The sequence below is a fragment of the Macaca fascicularis genome, chromosome 1 (assembly GCF_037993035.2).
Source record: "Macaca fascicularis isolate 582-1 chromosome 1, T2T-MFA8v1.1".
In the NCBI taxonomy this organism is placed as follows: Eukaryota; Metazoa; Chordata; class Mammalia; order Primates; family Cercopithecidae; genus Macaca; species Macaca fascicularis.
Window position 1 is genome coordinate 125,782,916 of NC_088375.1, and position 20,888 is coordinate 125,803,803.

General features: G+C 41.7%; 1 protein-coding gene across 5 annotated transcripts; it reads left to right on the forward strand.

The window, feature by feature from the left end:
* Nucleotides 1–1,635: 1,635 nt before the first annotated feature.
* On the forward strand, nt 1,636–17,541 carry HENMT1 (HEN methyltransferase 1). 5 transcript variants are annotated; one of them, XR_012417122.1, is made up of 9 exons: nt 1,636–1,816; nt 2,699–2,797; nt 5,102–5,230; nt 6,977–7,089; nt 7,829–7,963; nt 14,659–14,838; nt 15,473–15,650; nt 15,776–15,846; nt 16,834–17,541. XR_012417122.1 is itself a non-coding variant. In XM_045366032.2 (8 exons), the coding sequence occupies exons 2-8, from the start codon at nt 2,777–2,779 to the stop codon at nt 17,257–17,259; spliced, it is 1,182 nt and encodes a 393-aa protein (XP_045221967.1). In that variant the 5' UTR covers nt 1,636–1,816; nt 2,699–2,776; the 3' UTR covers nt 17,260–17,541. The 5 variants fall into 5 exon arrangements, 4 of the variants coding, with proteins under 4 accessions (XP_045221967.1, XP_045221954.1, XP_045221961.1 ...); XM_045366032.2 differs by lacking the exon at nt 15,776–15,846; XM_045366019.2 differs by lacking the exon at nt 15,776–15,846 and having other exon boundaries at nt 1,636–1,783.
* Nucleotides 17,542–20,888: the final 3,347 nt, after the last annotated feature.

The following is a 20,888-nucleotide window of genomic DNA, read 5'->3' on the forward strand; positions in this document are numbered from 1 at the left end:
GCCCGTAGAAACCACCATTCTACTTTGTCTCTATGAATTTGACCACTCTAGGTACCTCATATAAACTGAATCATGCAATATTTGTCCTTCTGTGACTGATTATATCACTCAGCATAATGTCAAGATTCATCCATGTGGCAGCAAATGTTAGAATTTTACTCCTTTTAAAGGTTGATTTTCCTGAAACTCTGTGATTGGAAAAATAAAGGCTGAATATTCCATCATATGTTTATATCACATTTTGCTTATTCATTCATCTTTTAATGGACATTCGGGTTGTTTCCACATTTTGGCTACTGTGAATAATGTTGTTACCAACTTTGGTGTACAAATACCTGTTTGAATTCCTGCTTTGAGTACATACCCAGAAGCGAAATTATTATTTACTCTCAAACGTTCTCTTTTAAATTATATTCTGTAGTAAGGTGTACACTCCTTTAACGAAGACAGTCTGCTAAAACTAGTTTCCCCAAGTCAACAGGAATCTCTCAAACTGTAATGTGAAATTATCATTGAGTTTTTTTTCTTTTGAGGCATGGTCTGGTTCTGTCGCCCAGACTGGAGTGCAGTGGTGCAATCATAGCTCACTGCAGCCTCGGACTCCTGGGCTAAAGTGATCCTCTGGCCTCGGCCTCCCAAATAGTTGGGACCACAGGCAGGCGCCACCATGCCCAGCTAATTTCTTTTTTTTGGGAGACGGGGTCTCACACTCCTGGGCTCAAGTGATCCGCCTGCCTCCCAAAGTGCTGGGATTACAGGCGGCAGCGACCAAGCCCGGCCTTACAATTGAATTTTTGAAGCTTATTGTTAGTTATGTACTTCTTTACCCATGACAGTAGACCCCCAAATACCAAAAATAAGATTGGTGTAATTTATCACTGTGTTACCCTTAAGGTGTTAGCATAGTGCTTTGCTCATAGTAGGTGTTAAATGTTTGAAAATACAGTTCCAATATATCATTTATGGCATATTAATAGGCTATTAATTCAGTCGTAAAAACATCAGCTTTTGCATCTTTTAAAATGTCAATCTTTTTTCCCTAAAGAAGGCAGCTTCGTCCCTCTCCTCACCCCCCTAATACTCTTCCATCACACACAGGTAAAAAAGTACTTATATATATTAAGTAGAGTCTCCAAAGGGAAGGATGGCAGGATACAGTAACTTTTCTAAGAGATCTGACAGTTCTATCCACAACACTCGGGTAAAACTATTTCGGGGGTCGGGTGGCGGGGGTGGGGGACGGGGCGTTGGGAGCGGAAAGAACGTTTTTCCGAGCGCAGGTATCACTGGGCCAACTTCACCCAGCCTACATTCCTTTAAGACTCCCGTGGACTGCTCTGGGATCAAAGCGGAGGCTGACTGGGACTCCATCCGCCGGCCGCCTCGCGTGGAGCCTTGCTCCTCCTCTTGCCGCCTTCCGCTGGCCGAGACCGTTTTTAGGCCTTTGCCACGCTTCGGGAGCGCCACGAACCCAACAGCCGCCCAAGCCGCCTCTCGGCTCGCGGTCTGCGGACATGCTCGGAGTCGGGGGCCTCCGCCAATAGCTGCCGTGCCGTGCCGTGCCGGGTCGCAGCCGCACGCTAGCGGGGTCAACGGCGCGGCGGGCGCAGGGGTCCTCGCCGCCAAGGTTCGGACGAGGACCTCGAAAATGGCTTCCGGGCATACGCCACAGCGGCCGTTACCAGACGCAAAACCGACGCCTCGGAGCCGAGAGCCTAGAGGGACAGAGCTCGGCGCACCATGGGACTCCCGGGGCCCAAGGCCGACCGTGAGAGCGCACGAGGTTGGCGAGCCCCGCGAGGAAGCCCAGGCGCAGGTGTGGGCGCCGGCGTAGCCGCGGCGGTAGCGTCACGCAAGGCCGCGCGTGCGCGGGCGTCAGGGCGGCTCTGAGTTGAGGACGCCGGCGGCACGGCGCCGAGCTTTGCTTTTTCGGTTGGGCATGTTTCTTACCGCAAGGTGATGGAAGCGACGGCCATTACAAAGACAGAAGCGTTGGCTTCAGTGAGCAGGGTTTCGTAATACAAGTTGGTGACTAACATGTTGCCTAGATTCGAGACTAAAGTCTAGTTATTGGAGACACATGTGCAATAGAGAACCAAAATTTAAATTCAAGTTCGTGAGAGAATTGGACAGATGTTGGAGCATCTCTGGTTTATCGAGGACACTTTTTTCCCCCTCGAAATTTCATTTTGACGATGCGTGGAAAAATTCTTGAAAAAATTTGAAGTTGAGGGTCTTAGCAATGAAATGGGCAGAACTCCTAAGATTGCTCCGTTTGTATCTAATTGAACTATTAATGATAGTAAAGGGAAAGGATGAGTGTTTTTGCTCTCAGTAGGGTTTGAGATAGTGAAAAGTTACGCTTTCTGAGCCTGTTTGCGAATGTCTGAAAAAATACTGGATACATTCTGTGGATTAAATGGTAGTCCACATTTAATCCACAGATTGGCTGCTGTGAATAATGCGGCTATGAACTTCGGTGTATAAATATCTGTTCCAGTCCTGCTTTCGTGGTTTTTTTTTTTTTCTTTTCTTTTTTGAGTACCCAGAGGTGAATTTATTATTTACTTTTAAGCGTTCTATTTAAATTATATACTGCAGTAAGGAGTAAGAAAGAGGCTTTCCTTCTTCCTTACTGAACTAAGCAGCTATTTCCTTCAGGCAACTCTTTACAAAAACGGTTTTGTATTTATTACAGCTGAGTCAGTGTTGATTCTCTCAAATAGAGCCTGAAGGATAAATCTTCATTTTTGTTTCAACAAAACTTGGAAACAAAATGGAAGAAAATAATCTACAGGTAATGCCACCCTTCTTAGCTGTGTATTTGACTCTTAAGAATTATCACCGGGATGTATTGTGAGATAATTGCAAGCAAAATTGATCACGTTTAGGTCCTAGCATTTCCTGGGGTGTTGGTTGAGGTAAACAAGGGTATACATAGATGAAAGAGTCACACTTGGTGTATGTAAGTAAATGTTTTTATTTTTATCACTAGCTGTTAAAGTAGCAAAATCTATTTTAAAAACACTCTAAGTAGTGTTTCCCCAGTGTGATCATGCATATGGATCACCCAGGGATTTTGTTAAGCTGCAGATTCTGTTTAAGGAGGTCTAAGACGGGTGACGCCCACGCTTTTGTGTTTCTGAAGTTTCTAGGTGAAGATGCCACTGGTTTGGAAACCACATTGGGAGTATCTAGGGTGTAGCTCCCTGCTGTCCAGTAGCTACACATGGCAAGTGGGCATTTGAAATGTGGCTAGTGGAACTGAGGAACCGAACTTTAACTTTTTTTTTTTTTTTTTTTAAAGACAGGGTCTTGCTCTGTTGCCCAGGCTGGAATGCACTGGCCCAGTCATGGCTCACTGCAGCGCTGAGCACCCGGTCTCATAACTTCATTTTTAATTTTAAGTTTAAAAATGGGTATTTGATTACATTATTGGAAAAAAGTATGGAATAACTTGGGTACGTGAATGTATATTTTAAATGTAAAGTTTTTAAATCGAATACAGACAAGTATTTCTGATGAAACTTTTGGAACTGAGATGCAGAAGTACAAAATATATAGCATACTGGATTTTGAAGACAATGTGAAAAACAAGAATCTAAAATCTCACTTTTATATTGATTTTATATGGAAATTATATTTTCGATATATTGGGTTAAATATTCCAATTCCAATTATAATTCCAATTATTGGGCTACAAGAAAGTTGCCTACTTGTATTTATCTATTGAACAGTGCTACACCAGATATCAGATACCCTTTGGACTACTTTTATAATACTGCTGTGTAGGAACAGTAACAGCTGTTACAGATTAATCTTATAAATCCTGTTTTTTTCTTGGGGTCATAGTAAAGAAAAAATTAGTCTGACTTTATTGAGGACTGTTGCAATAAGAACATTGCGAAGATGAAGAATTTGACCACACAGCGTGATCAGATAGCCGGGGTAGAAGATTCTGTCTAAAGTGACTTAGAAGTATTCTTATTAAAACTGGGTTAGGCAGCCCAAAGATAGGATTGGGGCCAGGTTTGAGGTCTATTTAAGAAGATGGCTCAGAGGAACCTGACTAAAGTTTGGTCAGGGAGAGAGTCTTTTGCTGGCGTGGTGGAATGTTCCTACAGATGCCCAACTACTCAGAGGCTGAGGCAGGAGGATTGCTTGAGCCTAGGAATTTTAAATTAGCCTGGGCAACATAGTGAGACCCCACCTCTCTTAAAAAGAGAGAGTGTTGGCCAGGGGTCTCACTTAAAAAGAGAGAGTGTTGGCCAGGTGTGGTGGCTCACGCCTATAATCCCAGCACTTTGGGAGGTGGGCGGATCACAAGGTCAGGAGTTCAAGAAGAGCCTGCCCAACACTAAGTACAAAAATTAGCCAGGCATGGTGGCATGTGCCTGTAATGTAATCCGGGCTACTCGGGAGGCTGAGGCAGGAGAATTGCTTGAACCTGGAGGGAGGCAGAGGTTGCATTGAGCTGAGATCGCGGCACTGCACTCCAGCCTGGGTGACAGAGCAAGACTCTGTCTTGGAGAAGGAAAAAAAAAAATATATATATATTTTAAATTATATATATAATATATATTATATATAAAATATATATATTAAATATATAATATATAATATATATAATATATATAATTATAAAATATATATAAAAATATATAATATATATATTTTATATATAAAAATATATATATATTTTATATATATATATTTTTTCAGTCATTATAAATATTTTCCAGCCTCCTGCCTACTTGGACCACAGGCTTTGGCAACTCACTTCATAAAATGTCCCTTGTGGTTAGGAGTCTTCTAATTGTTTTCATTGAATACATTCATTAGTAATGTTCCCTTCAGCTGAAACTAAGCTATAGGGAGCATAGAGCCAGATTCTCACGTAATAAAAGGCATGAGGATGCTTAGATGAACTGTGGAGGAAATGCAGCGCTACTTAATGATTTTAGGACAAGGGGTATGTGAAGGCCAGTGTGTTTTTCAAAGTGATTGGGGGAAATAAAGGGTTTTTTTTTCTTTGCCCCTTATTTAATTTCTGAAGTCATGCATGATTTAGAACTTGTCTTTTTTTGTTTGTGAACTTTAGTGCAGTAGTGTGGTTGACGGTAATTTTGAAGAAGTTCCCAGGGAGACGGCAATTCAGTTTAAACCTCCACTATACAGACAGCGGTACCAGTTCGTTAAAAATTTAGTGGATCAACATGAGCCTAAGAAGGTAGGTATTTCTCTTTCCAAACATTTAATTATTAAGACTAGTAGACTAGTCTTATGAGGTGTTTTGTCAAATGGATTAGTATGGAGAGACTTTTCACAGGGATTACTGCAATAGGGAGAATGCCGTAACCACAAGATCTGCAAGTGTCTTAAGAGTTAAGCAAAAGAGGTTTTTCTTTTACTGGAGAAGTGAACAAAGCTAGAAACTAGGGAGGTGGGATGAAAGGGTGGTTTGAAAGGACAGTAGAATGGGGAGCCTTAAGGAGGGGGCTGTTTCCTCAGACTAAAGTTCAAGGCCCTGGGGAAGAAGGAAAGTTTGAATAAAGTATGGTTAAAAAAGGAATTTTCTTCCCATTGATCAGTGGGGACAAGTATTCATGATAATCATTTGAGGCAAAGAATGGAAACACAAGGAATCTTATCTAAGTTTTATGGAGGAGGGTCGTTCTTTGGTTCTTTGCGGTGAGCCCTTTCCTGGAACACAAAGCATAGGTGGATTCCTTTAGCAGATACCAGAAACACAGGGCTCAGATAGAATTCAGCATTGTCAGGTTCAAATGTGAAGAAAATCTTGAGATTTTGTAGTTGGATATGATCTTGTAGGTACTGTATTTCTAGAGCATTTAGTTAGAATATCGGGCAAACTGGTATTGTAGCCACAGCTATTGTGGTTCTTTCAAAATTAGATGATAATGGGCCGAGTGCGATGGTTTACACCTGTAATTCCAGCACTTTGGGAGGCTGAGGCAGGTGGATAGCTTGAGACCAACCTGGCACCATAGTGAGACCCTGTGTCTACAAAAAATAAAATTAGCTGGGCATGGTGGTGCGTGCCTATAGTCCCAGCTACTCAGGAGGCTGAGGTGGGAAGATCCCTTGAGCCCAAGGAATTGAGGCTGCAGTGAGCTGTTACCACCTGCACTCCAGCCTGGGCAACAGAGCAAGATCCCGTCTCAAAAAGAAAATCAGATCATAATGAGCCTACTCAGTTAACTTCAGAGGAAAGTCATAATTGCATACAATCTACATACATCCATCCATACCTGGTTACTATACTAATGAATTGCATGTGAATTAGATGCGGGTAAGGTGAATTTCTAGATGAAAGCTTTCTTTTTCTGCTTAATATTGAAGACTTAGTGAAGATTCCTGTGTGTGAAGGTTTCCCTTAACTGCACCACTACTGTTTCTACATTTGCACACAAAGGCGCAGGTATTAGTTTATGTCTTTGTAGCCATCTATGCATGTGTATTCAGGTAAATCATCTAAAATTGGCTTTTTGGCAGCTCAAAGTTCAGTATGGAATTTCAGATGGTTTGAGGTAATTGTTTAATCAAATAAATGTGTGAGGGGTGAAAGCAAAGTTTTAGAAAGCTTTGTTTGCTGAAATATGCTGAGAATAAGACTCCAAATTCTGATTCTGAATGGGAAAACTGTGTACCTAATTGTTTCTCATTAGTTCAATATAGACAGTAACAGTTGTTCTGGAATAGGAATGGACCTTTCTATTTTAATATGATCAAAAAGAAATTTGCCTGTGGGCTTATAAAGTCTCAGGTTAATTTGTGTGTGTGTGTGTGTGTGTGTGTGTGTGTAGAATCTTCTGCCAAAAAGATCCTTCCATATAATACTTTTATTATTTTATTACTGATATATACTCCCCTTTCTCCTCCTCAAAAAAAAAGTTTTTGATCACGCTTCTCTGGCTATAAATGTCTTTGAAATAACATTCTGTCTCATCTACAGGTTGCAGACCTGGGATGTGGTGATACTTCACTCTTAAGGCTGCTAAAAGTCAATCCATGCATTGAATTGCTTGTTGGAGTAGATATTAATGAGGATAAATTACGATGGAGAGGGTAATACCTACTTTCTGAAAGAATTATGCATTAATCTAAAACTAATGGCATTTTTAATTGAGTTTAGAGAAAGTGTTGATTTTATACTTGTTTTAAAAGATTGGCTATTAGGGATTTTCATCTCACTGAATGATCAGGCTTTGCCATAACACTAAAAATACCTGCATTTTATTGCTACCAACTTAAAGTATAGCCTCAGTTAAATGATTATAATACTCAAAGCATTGCAAACTAAAATTCAGATAGCAGAATCTCATCACTTCAATGCTGGACACTATGATAATTTATAGCAGAGAATTTAAAATGCCCCAGAACACTGAGGCCAAGGCTCCAGGCCACCACCTCCATTTTGAACCATAGCATTTCTCCTATCTCTTGTGCATATAGTATATATACATTAGATTTCCACAGATTGCTTGAAGAATATTCTTTTTCTAAAGAACAAAAATCTCAAAATCACTGAATCAAAGTAAGCTGGAAAACCAAAAGTATTACAAATGAAAACAATATAACAATATTAAATATTCAACATCTTTTTTTCATTGGCCAGTAGCTTCCCACTGTGAGAGGAAGTTTCCCCATAACCTGGTGTTTAATATATCAAGACAAAGAAAACAGGCCATGGCAGACTTACATCAATAGAGGTAGAAGATAATTGTCAGAGGATCTGAGTTCTGTAGCTGGTGAGAATTTTCAAATAGATTATGTTCAGAAAGTTTCTTCAATAATTATTTTGCAGGGATTCGTTAGCTCCTTTCATGGGGGATTTTCTGAAACCTCGGGATCTGAATTTGACCATCATATTGTATCATGGCTCGGTCGTGGAGAGAGACTCTCGTTTGCTTGGATTTGACTTGATAACGTGTATTGAATTGTAAGTTTTAAACTGATATACTGTATAACTGTTCATTTGCAAAACCTTAATAAGTCTGAGTGATCTTAGTGTCCTAAATATTTAGGTCTTGATTATTGTAAGGAAAACTGCTCATTGGTTGGGAATATCTTTTTACTCTGCTTTTCCAGCATTTTACTTAGAAATTTCAAGTATACAGATAAAAATTGCCATAAATACATAGTACCAAGAATACCTATACCCCCCTTTATCCAGATGTTAACATCTTCCTCACTTTTTAAATAATTTGTACATTGCACCCTCCCTCTTCTGTTTCCCCCTCCTCCATCTCCCTTTAGAGTTTTTTTTCTTTTTCCTGAGTCAAGTAAGGGTGTACCCATGGCCCTTTGCCTCTACTGAAAAATTCAGTTTAAAAGTTGGAGGCCTCACACTACTTGACTTGAAAATATACTACAAAGCAGTAGCAATAAAAACATCGTGGTTCTGGTATAAAAACAGAGACATAGACCAATGGAACAGAATAGAGAGAACCCAGAAATAAATCCATGCATTTACAGCCAACTGATTTCAACAAAGACACCAAGAACATACGTTGGCAAAAGGACACCCTTTTCGATAAATGGTACTGGGAAAACTCCATATCCCTATGCAGAGTGAAATTAGACCCCTATCTCTCACTTGATACAAGCATCAACTCAAGATGGATTAAAGAGTTAATTGCAGACCCAAAACTATAAAACTACTAGAAGAAAACAGGAAATGCTTTAGGACATTGGTCTAGGCAAAGATTTTGAATAAGACTATAAAAGCGCAGGCTACAAACAGAAATACACAAATGGGACTATACGAAACTGAAATGTTTCTGCACAGCAAAGAATAGAGTGAACAGAACCTGTAGAATGGGAGAAAATATTTGCAAAGTATTCATCAAGGGATTAATATCTAGAATATACGAGAATCTCAACAGCAAAAAAATAACCCCAAATAATTTAAAAATGGGCAAAGGACCTGAATAGACATTTCTCAAAAGACATACAGATGGTTAACAAGTAGATGAAAAAATGCTCAACATCACTAATCATCAGGGAAATGCGACTCAAAACCATAGTGAGATATCTCATCCCATTTAGAATGGCTGTTATTAAAAAGACAATAAATGCTGGCAAGGATGCAGAGAAAGGGAACTCATATAAATTGGTGTGAATGTAAATTAGTACAGCCGTTATGGAAAACAGTGTGGAGGTTTTTCAAAAAACTGAAAATAGAACTGCCATGTGATCTAGCAATCCCACTACTGGGTATTTATCCAAAGGAAAGAAATCAGTTATATTGAAGAGAGATCTGCACCCCAGTGTTTATTACAGCACAGTAGCCAGGATATGGAATCTACCTAAATGTCCCTCAGTAGATGAATGGATAAAGAAAATGTGGTATTTAGGCTGGGCGTGGTGGCTCATGCCTGTAATCCCAGCACTTTGGGAGGCTGAGGCAGGTGGATCACCTGAGGTCAGGAGTTCAAGACCAGCCTGGCCAACATGGTGAAAACCCATCTCTAGAAAAATACAAAACAATTAGCTGGGCGTGATGGTGGGTGCCTGTAATCTCAGCTACTTGGGAGACTGAGGCAGGAGACCCACTTGAACCTGGGAAGTGGAGGTTGCAGTGAGCTGAGATTGCACCATTGCACTCCAGCCTGGGCAATGAGCAAAACTCCGTCTCAAAAAAAAAAAAAAAAAAAGGATATATGCACAATGGAATACTATTCAGCGGTAAAAGGGAATGAAATTGTCATGGATGAACCTGGAGGGCATTAAGTGAAATAAGTCAGGCATAGAAAGACAAATACCACATGTTCTCATATCTGGGAACCTAAAAAATGAGCTTAAATTTAAGTGTAGAGTAGAATTATTATTGGCTGGGAAGGGTAGTAAGGAGGAGAGGATAGGGAGTGATTGGTTAATGGATACAAAACTACAGCTAGATAGGAGGAATAAATTTTATTGTTCTACACCACTGTAGGGTGAATATAGTTAACAGTTGTGTATTTTCAAAGAGCTAGAAGAGGATTTTGAGTGTTTGTAGCATGAAGAAATCATAAATGTTTGAGGTGATGGAGATCCTCATTACTGTGACTTGATCATTACACATTGTCTACATGTATCAAACTATCACTCTGCATCCTATAAATATGTACAGTTCAGCTTATTTCCAAGGCAAGGGGTATTATGTAACCAGTCCCCTGTCCCCCATTTTTAAATAAGAATATTTTTTTATTTTGGGCTCCCATTGATTAGATTCAGCTTCTGCATCTTTGGAATACTGCAGAACGCCACAGAGGTTATTTGGGTCTTTCTCTTGGCCTCCCATCTGAAACACATAATGTCCATCTGTCCCTCCTTGATGATATTAATTTTGATTCCCCTTCTCCTGCTCCCCGGTCAAGGTGTTTGCTCCACTGTGTAATTACTGTTTTGATTTTGCCTTTTTCTCTCATGACTAATAGGGAGACATATTGAGACCATGTAGATACTTTGTCACACATTTGTATTTCCCCCTAGATTTAGCATCATCAGTGATTCTTTTTTGATCCGATCTTTATGACAGTGGAGGCAAATGATGTTTACTGTAATTCCAGTACTACCTCTAGACATTTACCAGTCAACCCTTGGCATTTTACCAGGAGCAAGAGCCCTCCCTCTCCCCACTTACTTATTTATTTATCAGTAAGTGAACTCATGAATTCTTACTTTTTGATGGTTTATGATTTATTACTGCACTTATTTTCTTATTCAGATTGTCCCAGGGTTGGCTAGTGGGGGCCCCATTGAGCTGGCTCCTGAGTCTTGAGATAGGTCTCGTTTTTGTAAGTACTCTCTGACATCCCAGATGTGCCAGGCCTCCCTCCTACTTTTCCTTCTCTGGTCCTGGAATAACTTATTTCTCAAAGGAGCTCTGTTTCCTTTAAATGGGGATTGGTATTTAGGAACCTAAGATAGGTGCTTCTTAATGACTTTTAATAGTTAAAGGGCTTGCTCTGTGGTCATTTTGCCTGGTTGTGCGTTCAGGTTGATTTCTCATTTTTATTTATGTTTGTATGTATGCATTTATGTATTTTGAGACAGGGTCTCGCTCTGTCACCCAGGCTGGAGTGTGGTGGCATGATCTTGGCTTACTGCAACCTCCACCTCCCAGGTTCAAGTGATTCTCTTGCCTCAGCCACCTGAGTAGCTGGGATTACAGGCACATGCCACCACGCCCAGCTAATTTTTTTATTTTTAGTAGACATGGGATTTTGCTATGTTGGCTAGACTGATCTCGAACTCCTGGCCTCATGTGGTCTGCCTGCTTCGGCCTCCCCAAGTGCTGGGATTACAGGCGTGAGCCATTGTGCCTGGCCTGATTTCTAATTTTTAGTAATATGTACTGCTCCTCCAAAGCAGAGAGTTTACTTTGTATTTTTTTTGTATTTTCTATTGCCTGGAACATATTAGTTATAGGAAACAAAATTGAATGAAGAACAAAGGAGCCATATATCAAGTTTAGAACAGCAACTGGCAATAAGAAAATCTACTCGTAGGTATTTTGGTCTCATCATTCGTACTTAAATATATCCAGTTTGTCCTTCTTGAAGTTAGTGTTTCAGTTTCCCGTGTACCTCTTCTATTATTTTTATTTTTATTGTGGTAAAATACACATAACAGAATTTTCCATGTCAACCATTTTAAGTGTACAGTTCAGTGGCATTAAATACATTAGCATTGTCATGCTGCCACACTACCATCCATCCACAGAACTTTTTGTCTTGCAAAACCAAAACAATTACCAACCTGTTAACAACTCCCTGTTCCTGTCTCCCAGTAGCCACCATTCTATTTTCTGTCTCTATCAGTGGAATCAGGCATTATTTGTACTTTTGTGACTGGCTTATGCCACCTCTCACAATATCTTTAAGGTTCACCCATATGCTGTAGCATGTGTCAGAAATTCCTTCTTTTTAAGGCTGAATCATCCATGGTATATGTATATACCATAGGCTGTTTATGCATTTATCTGTTGATAGACACTTGGGTTGCTTCCACTTTTTGGCTATTGTAAAAAACGCTGTTCTGAACATGGTATACACATATCCATTTGTGCTCTGCTTTCAATTATTTTGGGTATATATCCAGAATGGAAATGCTGGATCATATGGTAATTCTGTTTTTAATTTTTTTGAGGAACTACCATACTGTTTTATATTGTTTTCTGTAACAGCTGCACCATTTCACATTCACATTATGGACCAATAACTTACTAGTCTAAGAATGGCAGTGACTTGGCTCCTTGAAGTCACTAGGAACCAAATTCCTGTGTCTTGTTCTACCGTCCCCTGGAGTGTTAAACCTATCTGTGGTCATAGCTGGGTCACAGACATATTCTCCTGGTTAATAGGAGAGGGGAAAATCACAGAGGCATGTATGCTAAATTTTTTAAGACCCAGAAGGGGAAAACATCGCTTCCATTCACCCTCTGTTTGTGAGAACTTAGGCTTGTGGTCACACCTGGCTGCAAAGGAGGCTGGAAATGGATCCTGTAAACAGGCAGCCATATGCCTGTGACAACTCTTCCTATGGAGGAAGAATAGAGTAGAATTTGGTGGACAGCTAGCAGCATCCACCACAGAAGTCCTTGCCAAACTGCCTTCCTTAGGAGTTGTACTGATTCACATGCCTATTGCTCATGTAGGAGGGTTTATTTTCCTACCCCTTCACCATATGACTTTTCCAGTGTTGTCTTTTCCTACTTGATCTTTGACAGTCTGCTAGGAGGAAAGTAATCTCAGTGTACTTTCAACTTATATTTTTCCTGTATCACATTTTCACCTGTTCCAGAGTTCAGAGCACTTCTCTGAACTATGTGTTTTTTTAATGAATTTTTCTTATTGGATTGTTAATATTTTTCTTACTAATTCATATGCTTTCTTTTTATGTTAGGGAAATTAGCCCAGTTAATATGATACACATAGCAGATATTTACCCCCACTTTGTTTTTTGACTTTATTTTTAATAACTTAAAAAAATAATATGTAAAATTGATGATTTTTAGGTGGTATAGTTGTGTGAATTTGAACACACATAGTTTAATGTAGCCATCACTATGGTCAGGGTACAGAACAGCCCATCACCCAAACACCTATTTTGTACTACTCCTTTGCCATCATCTTCCTTTATTTTCCATCACTATAGTTTTGTCCTTTTGAGAATAGATGACAATAGAATCATACAGTTGGTAACCTTTTTTTTTTTTTTTTTTTGAGATGCAGTCTTGCTCTGTCGCCCAGGCTGGAGTGCATGGAGTGCAGTGGAGCAACCTCGGCTCACCACAGCCTCTGCCTCCCAGGTTCAAGCCATTCTCCAGCCTCAGCCTCCCGAGTAGCTGGGATTACAGGAGCGTGCCACCGCGTCTGGCTAACTTTTGTATTTTGAGTACAGATGGGGTTTCACTATGTCGGCCAGGCTGGTCTTGAACTCCTGACCTCATGATCCACCCACCTCGGCCTCCCAAAGTGCTGGGATTACAGGCGTGAGCCACCGCGCCTGGCCACAGTTTGTAACCTTTGAGATAATCTTCATTCACTTTGTGATGGCTTTGAGAGTTATCTAAGTTCTTCTGTGTGTCAGTAGTTGGTCCCTCATAATTTCTGAGTAGTATTCCATTGTATGGAAGCTCCACCTTTCATTCTTTACCCATTTAAAGATATTTGGATTGTTTCCCGTTGGAGTGATTATGAAGAGAACAATTATAAACATTCACATACAGGTTTTGTGCAAAGATAAACTTCACTTCACTTGTGAGTGGGATTACTGGGTAGGTGGTAGGTTTAAGAGTGTGTGTATGTTTTGCTTTTACAAATTTCCCTCTGTGCTGGGCGTGGTGGCTCATGCCTCTAATCCCAGAACTTTGGGAGGCTGAGGTAGGCAGATCACCTGAGGTCAGGAGTTGAAGACTAGCCTGGCCAACATGATAAAACCCCATCTCTACTAAATATACAAAAATTAGCTAGGGGTGGTGGTGGGTGCCTGTAATCTCAGGTACTCGGGAGGCTGAGGCAGGAGAATCGCTTGAACCCAGGAGGTGGAGGTTGCAGAGAGCTGAAATCATGCTATTGCACTCCAGCCTGGGCGACAAGAGTCTCAGTCTCTCTCTCTCTTTCTCTTTCTCTCTCCTCACACACTCTCTCTCTCTCTCTCCTCACACACACTCTCTCTCCTCACACTCTTTCTCTGTTTCTCTCTTTCTCTCTTGACTGAGTTTTGCTTGTCGCCCAGGCTGGAGAGCAATGGTGCAATCTCGGCTTGCTGCAACCTCTGCCTCCTGGGTTCAAGCGATTCTCCTGCCTCAAGCCTCCCGAGTAGCTGGGATCACTGGCGTGCGCTACCACACCCAGCAAAATTTTGTATTTTTAGTAGAGACAGGGTTTCATCATGTTGACCAGGCTGGTCTTTAACTCTTGACCTCGCGTGATCCGTCCACCTTGGCCTTCCAAAGTGTTGGGATTACAGGCATGAGCCCCTGTGCTGGCCTGAAGAATTGTTCTTAGGTCATGTAAGCATTATTACATATTCAAAGAAGGGAGAAATCGATATACAGATGGAAATTGTTTTTGATAAATCAATTAGAAAAATATGTGCAGGTGAAGCTAAATTTTATTATGTCTTTCTTATTGACCGTTTTAGAATAGAACATTTGGATTCAGGTGATCTGGCCAGATTTCCTGAAGTGGTATTTGGGTACCTGTCTCCATCCATGATTGTCATCAGCACACCAAACTCTGAATTCAATCCCCTGTTTCCATCAGTGACTTTAAGAGATTCGGATCATAAATTTGAGTGGACCAGAATGGAGTTTCAGACCTGGTAAGTTCAGAAGGGTTTTTGTTTATTTGGGATCCTGTTGGAGTTTAAAATCTTAGGAAATAAATATTGATATACATACATTACCTAAATTGTTTTGTACTTTCTTCCAATAAAATTGATTCCAACGTGTGACTTAGTAGGTAATAAGATCACAAAGGAACCATTGCATTTGGGCAAGTAGGGAAAGGGAGGAGGTGTAGTCACTGGGCACCTTTTATGTGAAGGCATCTGTAGTACTGGCATGGAGATGAGGAACAAAACAGAGGGAAGGTTTGGGGCAGTGAGAATGAGCCTCATGCCGCTCCCTGGGGTATCTCCTGAGGCTTAGTCATGTTTTCTGGTGGTGTTGCAAACCCAAATGGATAGTTGGGTTGAGCCCTTGTGGTCTTCTTGTCCACCCCTATAGCCTGCCCATGATGTTCCTTTCCTCTTCCATATTCTTAGGGTAAATTGGAAACTGACACTATATCCTTGCCTTGATTTCTCATAGAAATAAATTAGGAATTTGTAACTTAGAAGTATTTATGTTAATTGTATTTTTCATGTTCTATTGTACTGCTGACCAGAAATGGTTCCTTATTTAACAGTAGCTCTACATTTAGAAAAATGATTGCTGTCCTCGTTTTGGTTTCAGGGCTTTATATGTGGCAAATCGCTATGATTACTCTGTGGAGTTTACTGGTGTTGGGGAACCACCAGCTGGAGCTGAAAATGTTGGATACTGTACCCAGATAGGAATCTTCCAGAAAAACGGAGGAAGGGCAACAGAAGCATGTGTTTCAGAGCAGCATGATCAGCATGTTTATAAAGCTGTGAGTATTCTTTGTGAGATATCTGTCAGGGCTAGAGATACATTAGGATGGTGAACTTTTTTGGGGAGTAAGAATCCCCAAAGTAGAGATGAGTATAAATGACCTTGCTTTGTGGTTCACCCTAGGAGAATTCTTCAGGCCCATGACTTCTGTCCAAGTTAGCCTACGGTATCCTTTGAGACTGCCTGGCCCTTTGGTGTGTTTCAAGGCATGTTAAAGGGAATGATTGCTGGGGTTGTCTTAGAATACTTCAAAGTGGCTGGGTACAGTGGCTCACACCAGTGATCCTAGCACTTTGGGAGGCCAAGGCAGAAAGATTGCTTGAACCCAGGAGTTCGAGTGCAGCCTGGACAACATAGTGAGATCTCCATCTCTACAAAAAAACACCCAGAATATTTCAAAGCAATACTTCAGCAACCTCTTTTTGTAATCTGTTAGGATTATCAGTAGTGAAAAGGAAAGCCAGCAGCAGTTTCTCCCCGGCTTGGCTTAGGACATTACTCTTTGAGCCTACAAACTTCTCAGACCCTTTTGATTTAAAGAGAAGAAGAAGAAACACATCCTCCCCCTCTTTAAAAATTTATTTAATTAGGGGTCTTGTTCTGTCATCCAGGCTGGAGTGCACTGGCACAATCATGGCTCACTGTAACCTTGAATTCCTGGGCACAAGCGATCCTCCCACTTGAGCCTCCCAAGTAGCTAGGACTACAGGCATGCACCACCATGCTCAGCATTTTTTTTTTCTTTTGTAGAGACAGGGTCTCACTATGTTGCCCAGGCTGGTCTTGATCTTCCATCCTCAAGCAGTCCTCCTGCCCCACCTTCCTAAAATGCTGAGATTACAGGTGTGAGCCACTGCATTTACCCACATTTTCCCTTTTAACTGAACCATTTTTCGTTTTTTTGCCCTTTCCCCTGTAATATCAAGTAGAAATACTGGGTTCGTGTGACTTGGTAGAAACCTGGCTGGGAGACATTGGGCATTAGCATTAGAAAGCAAATCAGATAGTTAATGTCTGTGTGTCAGTAATTTGATTCCCATTATAATTGAGGCATTTACGATTAGTAGGATCTGACATATTTTCAATATGTACATTTATTCTTACATGGCAAAAAAGTTATTGATGGCTTTGAAAATTTTTCCATGTATTTTCCATATAAGTGTTTTGTTTTTTCCCTTCAGGTTTTTACCACCTCATACCCGAGCTTACAGCAGGAAAGATTCTTTAAACTTGTGTTGGTTAATGAGGTATCCCAACAAGTGGAAAGCTTAAGAGTGAGCCACCTGCCAAGGCGGAAAGAACAGGATGGGGAACAGGGTGATAAGCCCAAAGACATTGGCGGCTCAAAGGCCCCTGTCCCATGCTTTGGACCAGTCTTCACAGAGGTTGAGAAGGCCAAGATCGAGAACTCTCCCAAACCCTTCTGTGTTGGAGATAAATTTTTCGTACCTCTGCAGAGACTCCTTGCTTATCCCAGGTTGAACCGCTTATGTGCTAATGAAGAGATGATGAGATCCGTCATTGCTGACTCAATTCCTCTGAGCAGTGATGGTTCTGCAGTGGTGACTGACCTGTGTAATTATTTTGATGAACAGTTTGAGTTTTGAACCATGTTTATTTCCTGAAATTTCAGGGTCTCACTGATAGTTGTGCTCACTTAGAATTTAGGTTTTTTTGTGTGTGTGTAATCCTAATTCAAGTAATGTTTTTAAAGTTTCACTGCAAAAGTCTGTGTTCCAAGCCATTGGACAGACCTGCTTGACATATGGCCAGACTGCAGTAAGCCCTGAGAAAGATATTAGGGTTTAACTAAAAATGGGTGCTTTCCTTTGATCTTGGACTTTTTTGTTTTCTCAAGAATAAAAAAGTTGGATGTGGTAATATGTTAATTTTGAACTTACCTATATTTTTTGTGTTAGAGCCATGAGTTGATTGTTGTTAGTCTGTTCTCACATTGCTGTGAAGAACTACCTGAGACTGGGTAATTTATAAAGAAAAGAGGTTTAATTGACTTCCAGCTCTGCAGGCTGCACAGGAAGCATGCGGGAAGCTGGGGAGGCCTCAGGAAACTTCCAGTCTTGGTGGAAGGCTTTTGAAGGGGAAGCAGGCACGTGTTACATAGCTAGAGCCTGAGGAAGAGAGCTTGGGGAGGTCTACACACTTCTAAACAACCAGGTTTAACAACAACAATAGCAAGGGGGGAAATCCGCCCTCGTGACCCAGTCACCTCCCACCAGCCTGCTCCACCAACACTGGGGATTACAAATTGACATGAGATTTGGGCAAGGACAGAAATACCATATCAATTGTGATATTGAAAATTTAAGAGAAAGTTATCAAATATAGTATTCAAAACCTTTTCCTTGGGGTAAGAGTAGCTTTAAAATTTTTCTGGGATTCTCTGTCTCCTTTATGCCAAATTCTAACCTGTGTAATATTTAGCCTAGAACATTGATGAAACAGCAATGCAGGTGGTTGGAGGGCATAGAAGCCTCTTCATGATGTAATTGCTGTCCATGTTTTTTTGTTGTTGTTGTTCTTTTTTTGAGACAGGGTCTTGTTCTGTTACCCAGGCTGGAGTGCAGTGGCATAATCATGGCTCACTGTAGCCTCAGATTCTAGGCTAAAGTAATCCTCTTACCTCACCTTCTCCCCACCAGTAGCTTGAACTACTGGCATGTACCACCATGCCCAGCTAATTAAAAATTTGTAGAGATAGGGTCTCACTATGTTGCCCAGACTGGTCTTGAACTTCTGGGCTCAAGTGATCCGCCTGCCTCAGCTTCCCAAAATGCTGGGATTGTTTTTTGAGCACCCTATTCTCAGGATGGAATTGGGGTGGTAGTACTAATGGGAGAAACAAACAGCTTCACCTCATGGAGGAAAACAGTAGTTTAAATGAGATGCTAGGCACAGGAGTCCAGAGGTAAGCCCCAGGCATGGGAGCTCTGCCACTTTAGGGACCCAGATGTCCATCTTGCATGTTGTGGCTACTTAGCATGCCACCCAGGAACAGAGAGATTTGAGCTCTGGCTACCATTTTCATATTCTAAAACAGCAGAAAGAAGAGAAGGGACAAAGGGCACACACAAGCCGTCTGGTAAGGCTTACTGTGGGTTGTTACACAACACGACTGCTTACTTCCTGTTGATCAGAAGGAAGTCTTCAGGCCACACAAAGGGAGGCTGATGTATTAGTCTATTCTTGCATTGCTGTAAAGATATAGCAGAGACTGGGTAATAAAGAAAAGAGGTTTATTGGCTCATGGTTCCGCAGATTGTACAGGAAGCACAGTGGCTTGTGCTTCTGGGGAGGCCTCAGGAAACTTCCAATAATGGCAGAAGGCAAAGGGTTGGTTTGGGGTGAGGTGTCTCACGTGGTGGGAGCAGGAGCAAGACAGAGTGAGGGGGTGGTGCTAAACACTTTTAAACAGATCTTGGGAGGACTCTGTGATGAGAACAGCACCAAGGGGATGGTGCTAAACCATTCACAAAGGATCCGCTCCCATGATCACTTCCCACCAGGCCCCACCTTCAACATCAGGGATTACAGTTTGACATGAGGTTTGAATGGGGACACAAATCCAAACCGTATCAGCTGGGAAATGTAGTTTTTATTTCAGGAGGTCATGTGTCCACTTGGTCTGCCAAGGAACAAGGGGAGAAGGAGCATTGTGGCAAATAACCATCTGTGCCACAGCTGGGACATCCTGACCAGTCTGGAATGGGGGCTATGCCGACGCAGAGTTGGTGCCTGGGAGAGGGCTGGGGGGAGTAATTCTCAAGCTGAGTTTCCAGGGGTTAATAATTAAGCAGATGGGAAGGGGATTTGGTGAGGGGGGAGAGAATGAAGGGATTCTGATGAGAACCATCTTTTAATCACATTACTTTGGTAAACCAGCTGTTTTTCCCGGAAATTTCTAATACTGCTATCAGACTTCCCTCATGAATGCTCAAAGGCGCACATGAACAAGAGATTTGTAGCCCCACCCTATTCCTGCTCTCAAAGGCCCTCTGTCCTCACCTTTCTAGATCTCCGCAGTTTTCACTCTAGAGTTCCCTTCTCATCATTGGTCTTCTGTGGTAGAGCCAAGGTTTCTAGCCAAGACCAGCCCTTTCTCCGATCTTTCTTGAAAGTTCATCAGTTAACTTTGTTCGAGCCTAATCACTGGAGCCCCCACATGGAAATATTTTAAGTGCTCATGACTGCCATGGGGGCTGGAGCCACTCTTTCCCATGGCCTTCCCGCTCTCTCTACGACTTCTGAACCTACGTTCTTCTTGAGAAGTGTGTCTTTCCCCTAGACTGGATACAGGCCTTTCTTTGACACTGAAAGGCTCATTAATACTTGAGGTCAGGGGTTGCCAAACATGCTTTTGGGGCTAGATAGTAAATCTTTGCAGGTGATCCAGTCTCTATCACAACTATTCAACTCTGCTTGAGTCAAAGCCACCACAGACAATGTGAAAACAAGTGGGCTCAGCAGGAGACAGAGTTTAATCTGCAGTCTTCTTTGAGAGAAGGTTCTCACTGCCACTGCCCACCTCCCAGACTAGATAGGAAATCTGCCCTACCAGGTATCGAAACCTCCCTGGCCCTTGAGAATATCTGAATAGAATTTGCCTCCAACTCCTATTTCCATAGTCTGGGTAACTCCAAAACTCTGAGACTTCTATGATTTCCTGAAAGCTTAAGTTATCACAGCACTGCCTGCTTTCAAGTTCAGTTCCATACAAGTGAGATGTGAATCTCAGCCCCTTCTATGCTGCCCTGAGGCTTCTCAAACATGTCCTGCCTTACCCTCCTCCTCACCAGGCAGCAGCTCCCAGCTAACCTTCCCCAGCTGCCCTCGCTTGCCCCACCCTCTCCCCTCCTCTCCTGTGACTGCCAACCTCCCGCTCCACTGCACGCCCAGCAGTTCAACTCCCTTCAAGTGTTCTCAGCCCTCAGTTCCGCCAGTGATTATCAAGGGAGAACTCCAAATAAAGCCAATTTCCTCAACTAGAGTTTGGGTGCCAAGAACATTAAATCTTTATCTCGTCATGCCTGGTCCCGTGGAGACTGTGTGTCGAGCAGTTGACAGGAAGTCAGGGACTGAGCAGCGTCAGCAGTGGCAATGTGGTCTTTTGAAGACTGAGAACCATGGGTTTCTGCCTTCATGGAGAATGCTAGATGCTAACTACGGCAAACATGACTTATCATTACATATGTGAACCTCTTAAAATTTGAGACAGGTC

Bases quoted from the DNA above. Each gene is read 5' to 3' on its own strand.
- HENMT1 (XM_045366032.2), top strand. From the start codon at position 2,777: ATGGAAGAAAATAATCTACAG. The intron at 7,090-7,828 runs GTAATACCTACT...ATTATTTTGCAG, and splicing joins GATAAATTACGATGGAGAGG to GGATTCGTTAGCTCCTTTCA. The intron at 15,651-16,833 runs GTGAGTATTCTT...TTTTCCCTTCAG, and splicing joins ATCAGCATGTTTATAAAGCT to GTTTTTACCACCTCATACCC.